Source organism: Haliotis cracherodii, unplaced genomic scaffold (genome assembly GCF_022045235.1).
Source record: "Haliotis cracherodii isolate W230 unplaced genomic scaffold, xgHalCrac1.p SCAF_8, whole genome shotgun sequence".
Classification (NCBI taxonomy): domain Eukaryota; kingdom Metazoa; phylum Mollusca; class Gastropoda; order Lepetellida; family Haliotidae; genus Haliotis; species Haliotis cracherodii.
The window spans coordinates 56,948,905-56,964,588 of NW_027266341.1; the positions used below are offsets into that span (position 1 = coordinate 56,948,905).

General features: G+C 43.7%; 1 protein-coding gene across 1 annotated transcript in view; it reads right to left on the reverse strand.

Annotated features, from left to right (window-relative positions):
* LOC139449455 (uncharacterized) overlaps nucleotides 1-3,483 on the reverse strand; it is a 35,816-nt gene extending 32,333 nt beyond the window's left edge. The window contains exons 1-3 of the mRNA XM_071230864.1: nucleotides 2,998-3,483; nucleotides 1,360-1,430; nucleotides 15-132 (exon numbers count right to left, since the gene is read on the reverse strand). Coding sequence (XP_071086965.1) covers nucleotides 15-132; nucleotides 1,360-1,430; nucleotides 2,998-3,483 — 675 coding nt within the window. The remainder of the gene's footprint in view (nucleotides 1-14; nucleotides 133-1,359; nucleotides 1,431-2,997) is intronic.
* Nucleotides 3,484-15,684: the final 12,201 nt, after the last annotated feature.

Sequence of the window (15,684 nt, forward strand, 5' to 3'; positions counted from 1 at the left end):
AAGCCGCATCTTACCGGTGCCACCATAGTGAAGTTGAGAGGGTTGAAGGCCAACTTCTTGTTGAGGTCATCCTGCACGTGCAAGTACATCTCCACCGATGACCACGTGCGAGTGTCATTCTCCGACACGTGTCTGGACACAGAAACAGAAGAAGATCGTAATTACATCATAACATGACTCCAAAAATTACTGTGTACAATCGGATACGAGGCTCGTCCAATTTCAACGGGTTTCTTGACCTGTCCCCAGCATTTTGACCTGTTACATGATTCAACGAGTGCTTCAAGAGGACTTGATTTCGCACTGTTGAGAACTAAACTTCACGTAGACTAAAATCTAGTCTCTGAAATGAACATATCGTACATAAAAACAGTTGTTCAGTTATCTTAATAAAAATATAATAAAAAGGAGCCCAGTGACTCTCTTCATTTTCAGATACTGCAGTGATCTAGACTTGCCAAACATTATAGACTTGCATGGGCTGTATTTGATATATATTTGTATCAGGGTCTGTAAGACAGACTAAACTTCACGGTCTGGTGCCCCTTACGACCCTAATCTATATGGTGTGAGTAGTGCTTTGTGTCAGATTGAGACACTATGTTTATTTTATTAGGGAATTCATTTACTGTTGGAATAACCAAGCTCATGCTGACGTGTGAAGTGTCCTTTGACGGGACTGATTTGGACATTAGTTGGTCGTTCTTTTGCTTTAGCAAAATCGAGAACTACATTGTTTCCGAACCTTGATGTTGTAGATGAATTTCTTGTCATACCATACTCAACCTTTGTAAACTGACGGCCAAAATAAGCTTTATCATAGTAAAGGTAATATAGACTTGCCAAACATTATAGACTTGCATGGGTTTTATTGGATATGTTAGTTTCAGGGTCTGTGTGACAGACAAGGGCGTTCTTCTATAGCGACGTGCATGCACGTGTGTGTTTGGCTGCTTGTACTAGTCCGGATTGATGCCGATTTATAGTGCCAGCTCACTGAGATACCATGCCGCAGTTTAACATGAATACCCCACTCAGACACAGTATACTCCGACTCCGACTCCGAGCCGACCAGTCCTTGTTTTAGCCCCTTAATGCCGAGCGCCAGACAGGGTAACAACAACCATCTTTTAACGTCGAACCCCGGACCTTCCGCTCTCCGGGCGGACGCTCTACCACTAGACCACGGAGGCGGTCACCATGGATATGACGGTGCCGATGTATATGGTAGATGGCAAAGATGATTGGAAAATATGGCTGCACCAGAAACACACTATGCACCAATTCTGCAGTGCAGTGTTTTCAAGGACACGTAAAGGTTGACCACGCTGGTGAAATAGAAAGCACAAATAAAGTTACCTTTTGAGAGAGTTACAGACGCTGGATATGATCTGGACAGCCCGACCTATACGCTGGAATCGAGCCATGGGCTGTAGATGTATAATGTTAGAACATTCAGTTCGCATTCCTAGGACAACGTCAACACTTATACATTAAATAGTATACATTTCGAATATTGCATGAACAGATAGTTCGAAAAAAATGTCTTTTCAACGAGGTCTCTGATTATTTTTCATTTTTTATGTTGTTGTTGTTGTTGTTGTTGTTGTTGTGTCGCACTTAGCAACACTAGGGCTATATGACGAGGACTTGTAATAATCTAGTCTGGATCAGCCAGGCCAGTGATTGATATGACGAGCAAAGTTCCGCGATATCGGGGTACAATGACACGCAATCAATCAAGTCACCGAGCAGACAAACCAATCCCAACCAAGAATCACAATAAGGGCGAATCTGGGATTTTAACAACGGCTATCGGATTCTGGTACGACAAAGGGACGCAATTCAACGACGTGAACTGTGCTGTCAACGTTTGTTTGTTCGGACCAGAAAGAGACCGTGCCTCTTTATTGTCCTTTGTCCAAACTCATCTACTTACAGGGGACATGGATGGTCCAGTCGCTGTGAAGAGTAGCGTCCCTTAGGCGTGCCAGAAACCTATGATTGCAGGTTTTAATCTCACACAGATTCGTCCACAGAATGTTTCTAGGTTTTCCAGTAGCAAACATGTGTTCGTGGGTTTCATATAAGTGGTAAACGTCAATCTTTACCCGTATCGCTGCTTTCGCCTCCCATTAAGCTGAACCCGTGGGGATCCGGGGTAGAATAGGTCTTCAACAACCCATGCTTACCGAAAAGGTCGTAAGAGGCGACTAACGGGATCGGATTGTAAGGCTCGCTGACTTGATTGATGCATGTCATCGTATGTGTGGATGCTGATGATGTCATGATGTCTATTATTTACAAACCGCCGTCATATAGCTGGAATATTGCTGAGTGCGGCGTTAGAAAAAAAAAATTAAGCTGACGCGCCGTGAAATAACTAAAATGATGAAACAGTCGATTATTTCCAGGCTGCCAACATATTGCTGTGTTATTGCTGGCTGATGGCATAAAACAGCGGGTTACTCAAATAAGACCTTTATCTACAAATAACATATTTCAGGCTCGCAATTTGCACAATTCATAAAATATAATCGACTTACATCTACTTTCTAAAATGCAAACAGATTACAGAAAAAAAATATCTTATGAAATGTAGTAAAAAGGAGCCCAGAGACTATTTTCATTTTCAGAAACTGCAATATAAATTTGAGTTGCATGGGCTGAATTGGATATATTTGTTTCAGGGTCTGTATTAGACTAACATCTAGTCTCTGAAATGAACATATCGTACAGAAAAAACAGTTGTTCAATTATCTAAATACAAATATAATAAAAGGGAGCCCAGAGACTCTCTTCATTTTCAGATACTGCAGTAATCTAGACTTGCCAAACATTATAGACTTGCATGGGCTGTATTTGATATATATTTGTATCAGGGTCTGCAAGACAGACAAGGTCTGTATGACAGGCTACGAAGTAAATAATACCTCTGTTGTAACACATAAGAGTTACATTGGACAGTGATAGAAACAATGTTAAAGCGACCCTTACCGTTTCTTCTGTGATGTAACTCCTCGGCGGAAGGATCTGTAGTGACCCTTTACGGCTATCCCTCCGCCGTCTGAGTGACGTAATTCCAAAACGAGGCGACACTTTCACGCGACGGTCCTTCTGAAAGACTCGGGGATAATTATCTGCACTTGTGTCTGAACTCGTAGTGGATAAATCTGTATCAACAAATTCCCGCTGGATAATCCTGACATAACTCTCTTCCGTTCTCGCCAAAGAGGCGCCAACTCGAACGCTGAAGTCAATTTTCCGCTTGGTTGGATCTTCATGGTTCACGGGGTCACGCAAAAGTGGGATCCTGAACGTTGCATCGATGGCATGTAACGGGTCTGCTGATTGGTCAGAATCACCTCGATTCATAAGAACTGTTTTCTCATTGGTCTGTTCTTTAAGACTGGTTTCTCCTTTACTGAACTCATTCACAGATGGTAATGATGAGCTTAGTTCAGTAACTGCTGGTGCGTCCATTTCTTCTTTATTTAGCAGTGCTTGTTTCTTCGCCCTCACTGGTCAGCTGTCACTTATCAACTAACGTTACTGGACCACATCGCTTGGATTTCAAGACACTTTCCCTGTAACATCACGAGTGAGTAAGGGTCATTCAAATATATCACGGCGAGGAATGAGTGGAATCGAACCCTGGCCGTCGGCGTGATTAGCGAACACTTTAACCACTAGACCAATCCCGCCCCAATACACAAGAGTTGATGAAGCGGAATATGCTATCGCCAGCTTCACCATCTTTCTAGGCCAATGTATTAAAGTTAATAGTTGGAAAGACTCAAGTCAAATATGTTTCTCATTGGCCAAAATTTGTACATACATAAATGCGCAGCAGGCTCTCATTACGCATGTCAGAAAGATTCAATACAAACACATGATCCATGAACCCCTGTTAGGGCAGACATGGGTTGCTGAGAACCTATACGATGACATGCATTAACCAAGTCAGAGAGCCTGATCAACCGATCCCGTTAGTCGCCTCTTACGACAAGCATAGCCGCCTGTTAGGGCAAACATGGGTTGCTGAGGACCTATTCTAACCCGGATCTTCACGGGTCACGTCCATATAAACTGAGTGTAACTGTATTTAGTTTCTAAGACACAACAAACACTTCCATCAATATAGTGTTGATAACAACAAACTTGTAAAATATAATGCCAAAGCCGGAGAATAACCAGTCTCGATTATCTGTCGAAACAGATTCCACTGGGCTTATAAGGCACATAGTGGTGAAAAATATTACGTCAGTGGATCCCTGAAAATCAGTGAGGACATCAGGTGTTCGCGAAAAGGATAAGCATGTCGTAATGTACAGATAGATCCCACCTAACACACAATTTTGTTAGTTTGTTAGTTGTCTTACGCCGCACAGCGAGGGACCCGTGAAGATCCGGGGTAGCATAGGTCTACTTAAAACTACTTAAACTAGTAACGTAGTCAGGGCGCACAGGGATTCGAACCCCGATCATAGGTCTCTGGCGTGTCTATGAGACGAGACTTGACACAAGGAATTGCGGTACTTTACATGACTGGGCCACTCGTGCGTCTCTTGGGATTAAAGCTCTTTCGGATAATTAATATCAGTTATACATAAATATTGTTTAAAGTTTGAAAAACCATTAAACTCATACATAGGTACCTTACCTGTTTGTATCCTGACTTTTCTGAAGGGCATACCTCTCTTTATACAACCCTTCCCTTCTCAGGTCGTGTATGCTCTCATTTGTAGAACTGCCTAGCGGTCTTTGGCAAGTTACTGATAGCCAGCATACAGCTGACTTCAACACCTCGTGACACACACTGTTGTGCTGACAACAATGTGTTGTGACAAATTGCCTACATACCGAGGCTACTAAATACGTTAAGTAAAACTTTACAATTAATTAAACTCATTAAATGCACATACATTATGTCTATGCTTCAGTCGTTTTTTATTTGTGACAGGTAAGCATTTCAACATTTTCTGAAGAGTCTTTTTTTGGTACTTTTAAAGGGCGTAGACTATAAAACACTAACATTACTATTTTTGGTAAAAGGTGACTATGCTTGTCGTAACGGAATCGGGTGGTCAGTCTCACTGAGTTGGTTGATGCATGTCATCGATCCCAATTGCGTAGATCGATGCTCATGATGTCAAACACTGGATTGTCTGATTATTTACAGACCGCCGTCATATAGCTAGAATATTTCTGAGTGCGGCGTTAAACAACAACCAACTGTAATTATTTGAGTCTGGACCAGACACTGCAGTGATTGACATCATGGGCATCGATCTACGCGATTTGGACATGCATCGCCAAGCCAGTGAGCATCACTCGCTAGTCACGGTTGCTGAAGACAAATTCTAACCCTGACCTTCACGGGGCCGCTTATTTGTCAAGTTGAATGAGCGCATGGACAAAGTTGAATGAGGTGAGGTGAGGTGAGGTGAGGTGAGGTGAGGTGAAATGGGGTATGGGGTTCACGTCGAGTCCAAGATTATTGCACTTGGACTGATGCCGATTTATAGTGCTAGCCCTCTGAGATACCATGCCGCAGTTTAGCATGAATACCCCACTCAGAGGCAGTATACTGACTCCGAGCCGACCAGTCCTTGTTTTAGCCCCTTAATGCCGCGCGCCAGACAGGATAACATCAAGAACCATCTTTAACAGTCTTTTGGTATGACGCGGCCGGGGATCGGGCGCTCTACCACTGGACCACGGAGGCGGTCCAAGGTTGAATGAACACATGGACGAAGTTGAATGAACGCATAGATGCAGTGAATGAACGCATATATGCCGTTGAATGAACGCGTGTGTGTGTGTATATATATAAATATGTATATTCACTGTGATAGTGTTCAATTCTCAACATGTTTTTACCCGTGGTTACATTAGTAGGTGTCTTTTTTCATGTACCATAAAAGGCGACTATGCTTGTCGTAAGAGGCGACTAACGGGATCGGGTGGCCAGGCTCGCTGACTTGGTTGATACGTGTCATCGTATCCCAATTGAGTGGATCGATGCTTATGATGTAAATCACTGGATTGTCTGGTCCAGACTCGAGTGCGGCGTTAAACAACAAACAAACAAACAAATCTTATGGACATATTTTAATATCATATAGTTTCTTATTTTCATATTATAGTGCTAATTAACTGTACAATATGGATTTCCCTTGGGATAATATAGTTTGATTTTATCTTATATCTTATCTCTTATCTTTTAAGATGAATGAACGCGTATACGTAGCTGAAAGGGTGTGTGAATGAACGCTTTGGCGAAGTTGAATGAAGACTTGGATCCTCGAATAGAGACAGCTGAATGAACGCTTGGATCCTCGAATAGAGACAGCTGAATGAACGCTTGGATCCTCGAATAGAGACAGCTGAATGAACGCTTGGATCCTCGAATAGAGACAGCTGAATGAACGCTTGGATCTCGAAGGGATGCAAGAACGTAGTTGAATGAACGCTTGGATCCTGCAATGGAGTAGTTGAAAAAAGGTATGGGCATAGCTGAGTGAACACTGGGGCGTATAGTTGAATGAGCTTTTAAAATAAATAAAATAAATGGCCCGGGTTAAACACCCTCACATTTAAATAATGTTTATTTTTGCCGGATAGTAAACCTGCCTATAGGCGTCTCAGAGTCGAACCAAAGCGGACCCTCTGTGAAAGACTGTGGAATTATAATCCAGGTGTTTAAATCCATTCCCAGATACACCTTAGCACTCACACATTTTGTCCAGAGCAGTTTTTGTTCAGTAACCGGGAGTCGTGTTTGTATTCGCTGACAGAGGTAGATTATTTGCCACCCTCCATTCAAACTATAACAACACGGTTCTTTCAGCGTCTTATTAATCACCTCAACAGGGAAACCACTGTTGGGTTATCGCATGGTCAGTATATATCAGCGCGATTATACTTTCGCCATTTGGGAACGTTCCAAAATTCGAATTAAAGGCTTCTGTTGGGCCAGCGAGAGAGCGCGTGGCCACTATTTCACGGTCCGGTGACCCGGGGTCAAATTGCTCTTTGTGTTGTATATGAACTTGTCCGCGTGTCGCGTTTGTTTAGCGGAGTTGATCGCCTTCGTTATAAAGTGATGTTGGTGACATTGAGTGTATGATACGGGAAACAGAAGAATGGCGGAGTGAAGAGATGGGGCAGCTGTACATTGGGTGGGTGTGGGAGTGTGTGTGGATTGGCGGGAAGGTGTGTGGATGGTTGAATCAGTGATGTGTGTATACGTGTGTATGTGTGATGTGTGACGGGATGTGTGGCTTAGTGGATGAGCTTGTTGGTAGTTGCTGGAGTGGGTGGGTGACACGGCTCGTGTGACGGACAATGTGCGTTTAGGTGTGTGTGTGTGTGTGTGTGTGTGTGTGTGTGTGTGTGTGTGTGTGTGTGTGTGTGTGTGTGTGTGTGTGTGTGTGTGTGTGTGTGTGAGAGACAATGTGTGTGTGTGCGTGTGTGTGTACGTCTCTGTGTCTGAGTGTATATGTGATTGTGTGTGATTGTTTGTGTATGTGTGTGTGACTGTGTGTATGTCATTGTGTGTGTGACTGTGTGTATGTATCTGTGTTTGTGTGTGACTGTGTGTAAATGATTGTGTATGACTGTGTGTATGGCCCTGTGTGTGTGTGTGCGTGTTGTGTTGTGTGTGTGTGTGCGCGCGCGCGTGCGTGCGTGTTGTGTTTTGTGTGTGTGTGTGTATGGTTGGTGTTCCGGACTTGTGCTGGTTTTACAGCTGTGTAGCAGTGTGTGACTGTGTGTGTGTATGTCTCTGTGTGTATGTGACTGTGTGTCGGAGTGATGTGTATAGGTGAAGTGAAATAGTATTAAACGTCGCGTTGAAAATTATTTCACCCCACTCGGCCACAGTATACTGACTCCAAGCCGACCAATCCATGTTTTATCGCCTAACAATTATCATATTCTGATGTCTTGTGGTTTGACGCGGCGAGGGGATCGAGCCCCCGACCTTCGACTCACCAGGCAAACGTCCTATCCACTGCACCACAGAGGGTGCCCTCGTGCGCTCGTGCGTGGGAAAGAGAGGGGATACATAGGTGAAGGCGTGCAGGATATATAGGTGAAGGCGTGCAGGATATATAGGTGAAGGCGTGCAGGATATATAGGTGAAGGTGTGCAGGATATATTAGTGTAGGCGTGTAGGATATATAGAGGGAAGTGTGGGGGATATATAGAGGAAGGTGTTCAGGATATATAGGTGAATGCGTGCAGGATATATAGGTGAAGGCGTGCAGGATATATAGAGGAAAGCGCGCAGGATGTATAGAGGAAAGCGTGCATGATACATAGGTGAAGGCGTGCAGGATATGTAGGTGAACGTGTGCAGGATATGTAGGTGAACTTGTGCAGGATATATTAGTGAAGGCGTGCAGGATATATAGGTGAACGTGTGCAGGATATGTAGGTGAACTTGTGCAGGATATATAGGTGAAGGCGTGCAGGATATATAGGTGAACGTGTGCAGGATATGTAGGTGAACTTGTGCAGGATATATAGGTGAAGGCGTGCAGGATATATAGGTGAAGGCGTGCAGGATATATAGGTGAACGTGTGCAGGATATGTAGGTGAACTTGTGCAGGATATATTAGTGAAGGCGTGCAGGATATATAGGTGAACGTGTGCAGGATATGTAGGTGAACTTGTGCAGGATATATAGGTGAAGGCGTGCAGGATATATAGGTGAACGTGTGCAGGATATGTAGGTGAACTTGTGCAGGATATATAGGTGAAGGCGTGCAGGATATATAGGTGAAGGCGTGCAGGATATATAGGTGAACGTGTGCAGGATATGTAGGTGAACTTGTGCAGGATATATTAGTGAAGGCGTGCAGGATATATAGGTGAACGTGTGCAGGATATGTAGGTGAACTTGTGCAGGATATATAGGTGAAGGCGTGCAGGATATATAGGTGAACGTGTGCAGGATATGTAGGTGAACTTGTGCAGGATATATTAGTGAAGGCGTGCAGGATATATAGGTGAACGTGTGCAGGATATGTAGGTGAACTTGTGCAGGATATATAGGTGAAGGCGTGCAGGATATATAGGTGAACGTGTGCAGGATATGTAGGTGAACTTGTGCAGGATATATAGGTGAAGGCGTGCAGGATATATAGGTGAAGGCGTGCAGGATATATAGGTGAACGTGTGCAGGATATGTAGGTGAACTTGTGCAGGATATATTAGTGAAGGCGTGCAGGATATATAGGTGAACGTGTGCAGGATATGTAGGTGAACTTGTGCAGGATATATAGGTGAAGGCGTGCAGGATATATAGGTGAACGTGTGCAGGATATGTAGGTGAACTTGTGCAGGATATATTAGTGAAGGCGTGCAGGATATATAGGTGAACGTGTGCAGGATATGTAGGTGAACTTGTGCAGGATATATTAGTGAAGGCGTGCAGGATATATAGGTGAACGTGTGCAGGATATGTAGGTGAACGTGTGCAGGATATATTAGTGAAGGCGTGCAGGATATATAGGTGAACGTGTGCAGGATATATTAGTGAAGGCGTGCAGGATATGTAGGTGTACGTGTGTAGGATATATTAGTGAAGGCGTGTAGGATATATAGGTGATGGTGGGGTGGATATATAGAGGAAGGTGTGCAGGATATATAGGTGAATGTGGGTAGGATATATAGAGGAAAGTGTGGCGGATATGTAGAGGAAGGTTGGGTGGATATATAGAGGAAGGTGTGGCGTGTATATAGAGGAGGGTGTGAAGGATATATAGAGGAAGGTGTGGATGATATAGAAGTAAAGGCGTGCAGGATATATAGGTGAATGTGGGGTTTATATATAGAGGAAGGTGGGGTGGATATATAGAGGAAGGTGTGGAGGATATATAGGTGAAGGAGTGCAGGATATATAGAGAAAGGTGTGCAGGATATATAGAGGAAGGTGTGCGGGATATATTGAGGAAGATGTGCGGGATATATAGGTATAGGTGAAGGTGTGGAGGATATATATCTGAAGGTGTTGACATATCGAGGAAGGTGTGGAGGTTCCCCCCAGTTAACCGTTAAATCATTCAAAGAGTGAGGGAATGGAGGTTATGGTGATTCGCGCCAAGGCGACTTGACCCACAAAGGCAGTCTGTCTGCGGCCCTCTGGCGATTTTACCCAAGGCAGAGTTGTCTACCTTATGCTGCACAAAATTAGCCTATATCCCCTTGTCTCCGAAACACTGAATATTGAGACACTGAACATTTGCTGTTTCTTTAGTAGACGCATGGAGCGGACGGGGGCGTAATTAGGGGGAATTAAAATGTAAGCAATCATATTGCAGTACTTATTTTTCTTAAACAATCATAATCAAACACGAACACAATCAGGCCAGTGCAACATATCTAAAACATATATCACGAAATATCCTAACCACCACGTTTTTTTCATAATACATATAAAGTATTAAACAGTATGATTATTTGGACGAGACCCAGCTATCTCCATAAAAATAAATCGCCAAAGAATAACCACTCTAGATTATCCACCGAAACAGATTTTTTAAGCACTTGCTTTTTGTGCTACGTGGAAGCTACGCCATTGGCGGACAAGCTACACGATGTAGAATGTGTGTTTCGGACACTGGTCTTTTAACTCAATATCTGTCTTCTATTACAGTCTGTTTTTACACGTTAATGCGACGACCATATCACATCTATTACCCCGTTTGGGGCGGTCGGGTAGCCTAGTGGTAAAGCGTTCGCTCGTCACGCGAAAGACCCGGGTTCGATTCCCGACATGGGTGCAATGTGTGAAGCCCATTTCTGGTGTCCCCCGCCGTGATATTGCTGGAATATTGCTAAAAGCGGCGTAAAATCATATTCACTCACTCACAAATAAAACCCTGTTCACATACACCACATTTACTAACGTAAGTAATTTTACACATGTGTAACTCTACATACGTGTGTATACGTAAATTGACTATGCGTTCACATGAAAATCAACTTAAGTGTGTAAATAACGTATGTAAATTGTGTAAGGCACACATATTCGTCAGTCTGTTTACGACTTTCAACACAAAACAGCTTGTTTTCCAAAGTTGAATGAGAAGAGTCTTACTTCACCGAAAAAAATTCGCGTGAAGCAGCATGTGTTTGATTTAATTTGTACACAAAGTTTGGACTCCTTGAAACAAAAAGAAAACACCGTCCGCTCAACTCTGTCTATACCCATAAAAGTTGGCAACTGTTGACAATTTGTTTGGTGTTGGCAAAAGAACAGATACAATTACATCATCCTCATGCGTTCACATAAACGTTCACATTGCAACATATACACACAGTGCAAATTTACATTTACATTTGCACCTGCTCCAGACATGATGCAAATTTGCTCCTGGTGTAAATAAAATGTATACACACACGAGTAAACGCGTTCACATGACAAGTATACTCACGTTTGTATTTCTACACGCGTATGCACATACACACACATATGTTTTGAGGTGCATGTGAACGGGGTATATGACTACTGTCCTTGATAATTGTTTGGGTTTTTTTAGGTCATGACTTTATCTGATATGTCCTGCATGTTTTATGTAGTGGGAATATTTTGCTACGGCAACCATCGTTTGGGATAACTTGACGATAGGACTATAACGATTGTCGTTATCGGTGTATCGCGATATTTTTCTTGCTACAACACATGATATTGATGTGTGTCGCTGAGTTATGTATGAGGGGGGCCTGTTATACACAAGTGTTGTTTTGATACATGTGTACCGTATCGTGTACCGTGTTGTGTACCGCGTTGTGTACTGTATCGTGTGCCGTATCGTGTACCGTATCGTGTACCGTGTTGTGTACCGTATCGTGTGCCATATCGGGTACCGTATCATGTACCGTATCGCGCACCGTATCGTATACCGTGCTGTGTACCGTATCGTATACCGTATCGTATACCGTATCGTGTACCGTATCGTGTACCGTGCTGTGTACCATTTCGTGTACTGTATCGCGTACCGTGTTGTGTACCGGATGATGTACTATATTGTGTACCGTATCGTGTACGTTGTTGTGTACCGTGTCGTATACTGTATCGTGTACCGTGTTGTGTACCATTTCGTGTAATGTATCGTGTACCGTGTTGTGTACCGGATGATGTACTATATTGTGTACCGTATCGTGTACGTTGTTGTGTACCGTGTCGTATACTGTATCGTGTACCGTGTTGTGTACCATTTCGTGTAATGTATCGTGTACCGTGTTGTGTACCGGATCATGTACTATATTGTGTACCGTATCCTGTACCGTGTTGTGTACCGTGTCGTGTATCGTATCGTGTACCGTGCCGTGTACCATGTCGTGTACCGTGTCCTGTACCGTGTTGTGTACCGTATCGTGTGCCATATCGTGTGCCGTATCGTGAATCGTATCCTGTACCGTGTTGTGTACCATGTCGTGTGCCGTATCGTGTACCCTATCGTGTACCGTACCGTGTACCGTATCGTGTACCGTATCGTGTAACGTGTTGTGTACCGTGTACCGTATCGTGTCCCGTGTTGTGTACCGTTTAGTGTGCCATATCTTGTACCGTGTTGTGTACCGGATCATGTACCGTATCGTGCACCGTATCGTGTACCGTGTTGTGTACCGTATCGTGTACCGTGTTGTGTACCGTGTACCGTCTTGTATCCCGTGTGTTGTGTACCGTATAGTGTGCCATATCGTGTACCGTGTTGTGTACCGGATCATGTACCGTGTTGTGTACCGTATTGAGTACCGTACCGTGTACCATATCATATATCGTTTTGTGTACCGTATCGTGCACCATGTACCGTATCTTGTATCGTGCTGTGTACATTATCGTGTACAGTGTTGTGTACCGTATCGTCAACCGTTTCGTGTACCGTATAATGTACCGTGTTGTGTGCCGTATCGTTTACCATATCGTGTACCGTGTTGTGTAACATATCGTATCGTGTACTGTGTTGTGTAACGTATCGTTTACCGTGTTGTGGAGCGTATCGTGTACCATGTTGTGTACCCTATCGTGTACCGTACCGTGTACCGTATCGTGTACCGTATCGTGTAACGTGTTGTGTACCGTGTACCGTATCGTGTCCCGTGTTGTGTACCGTTTAGTGTGCCATATCTTGTACCGTGTTGTGTACCGGATCATGTACCGTATCGTGCACCGTATCGTGTACCGTGTTGTGTACCGTATCGTGTACCGTGTTGTGTACCGTGTACCGTCTTGTATCCCGTGTGTTGTGTACCGTATAGTGTGCCATATCGTGTACCGTGTTGTGTACCGGATCATGTACCGTGTTGTGTACCGTATTGAGTACCGTACCGTGTACCATATCATATATCGTTTTGTGTACCGTATCGTGCACCATGTACCGTATCTTGTATCGTGCTGTGTACATTATCGTGTACAGTGTTGTGTACCGTATCGTCAACCGTTTCGTGTACCGTATAATGTACCGTGTTGTGTGCCGTATCGTTTACCATATCGTGTACCGTGTTGTGTAACATATCGTATCGTGTACTGTGTTGTGTAACGTATCGTTTACCGTGTTGTGGAGCGTATCGTGTACCATGTTGTGTACCGTATCGTGTACAGTGTTGTGTACCGTGTTGTGTACCGTATCGTGTACCGTGTTGTGTAAGGTATCGTGTACAGTGTTGTGTACCGTGTTGTGTACCGTATCGTGTACCGTATCGTGTACCGTGTTGTGTACCGTGTTGTGGAGCGTATCGTGTACCATGTTGTGTACCGTATCGTGTACAGTGTTGTGTACCGTGTTGTGTACCGTATTGTGTACCGTATCGTGTACCGTGTTGTGTACCCCATCGTTTACCGTATTGTGTACCGTGTTGTGGAGCGTATCGTGTATCGTGTTGTGTGCCGTATCGTCTACAGTGTTGTGGAGCGTATCGTGTACCGTGTTGTGTTACCGTTAGTAATATCGCGTATCTCTGAAGACGCTTCCAGACGACGCTGCGTCGCGGCGTAATGACAATGCATAATTGATCAATACCCAGGGTTTAACCACACCAGTCGTGGCGGCATCAAAGCATCCACAAACCTTCACAACCGCGTCAGCAGTGGCCGTTGTTCTCCTCATGGACAAATCAACATTTGAGTTAGATTTCCATGTTTCAGTTCTTTCCAAGAGTCTGATGAAGTTATGGTCTCAAAAGCATTGCATTGGTGACATTGTGTTTCTTCACTTAAAATAGTATAACAGTGTTAGGAAATATATGCGCCACAAAATGATCAGTTGCAGGGAGCTCTCGAAGCTTGTAACATATTTTTAATATTAATATTTATTCGTATGATAAATTCAGGAATTCCTGTCAACGAAAGGCGCACAGTCGTCTAAGGCGCCGCAATTCTCTGTTATGTGCAGTGTTTCGCCCCTGGGACACGCCAGAAACCTATGATTGTGGGTTCGAATCCCAGTTCGCCCTGGTTTGTCAGCACCATACCCGGGTTCGTGTTTTTCACCAAAGTAGTTAACAGCTGACACAAGGGCCCACTTCCACAAAGCGATCTTAGCGCTAAGATGATCGTAACTCACATACTTTGACATAGGCTTACAATAGTTGTAGTGCTAAGATCGCTTTGTGCAAGTGGGCCCTGCATCACTTCGGGCTTTCTTCTCACACGCCGTGATATAACTGAAATATTGAATTGGTCTTCATCAGCAACCCATGCTTGTCGTAAGAAGCGACTAACGGGATCGGGTGGTCTGGCTCGATGACTTGATTTATGCATGTCATCGTATCCCAATTGCGTAGATTGATGCTCATGATGTCAATCACTGGATTATCTGGTTCAGACTCGATTATTTACAGATCACCGCCACACAGCTGGAATATTGCAGAGGCGTTAAAGAAGCAAATAAACAAAACTGTTCACCGCTTCCAGTACCCAGTACTCACCTAACGTGATTTGAACGAACGGAGGGATTAGGGTCCTGCTCCTACTCCCACTTGAAAAGGTTGCATAAATAAATGCTACTTCCCGCAATATCCGCAAATTTTAACACTCCTCCTATTTGTTCTTTAAAAATTACAAGTTTCTCCACTGTTATATTTTAGCAGCACATACTTTGGGGTGATAATTGTAAGTATGAGTATCAGAACACTCCGTTAGTATGAGCATCAGAACACTCCGTTAGTATGAGCATCAGAACACTCCGTTAGTATGAGCATCAGAACACTCCGTAAGTATGAGTATCAGAACACTCCGTAAGTATGAGCTTCAGTACACCCTGTAAATATGAGGATCAGTACACTTCGTAATTATGAGCATCAGTACACTCCGTAAGTATGAGCATCAGTACACCCTGTAAGTATGAGCATCAGTACACTCCGTAAGTATGAGTATCAGAACACTTCGTTAGTATGAGCATCAGAACACTCCGTTAGTATGAGCATCAGAACACTCCGTTAGTATGAGCATCAGAACACTCCGTTAGTATGAGTATCAGAACACTCCGTTAGTATGAGTATCAGAACACTCCGTTAGTATGAGTATCAGAACACTCCGTTAGTATGAGCATCAGAACACTCCGTAAGTATGAGTATCAGAACACTCCGTAAGTATGAGCTTCAGTACACCCTGTAAATATGAGGATCAGTACACTTCGTAATTATGAGCATCAGTACACTCCGTAAGT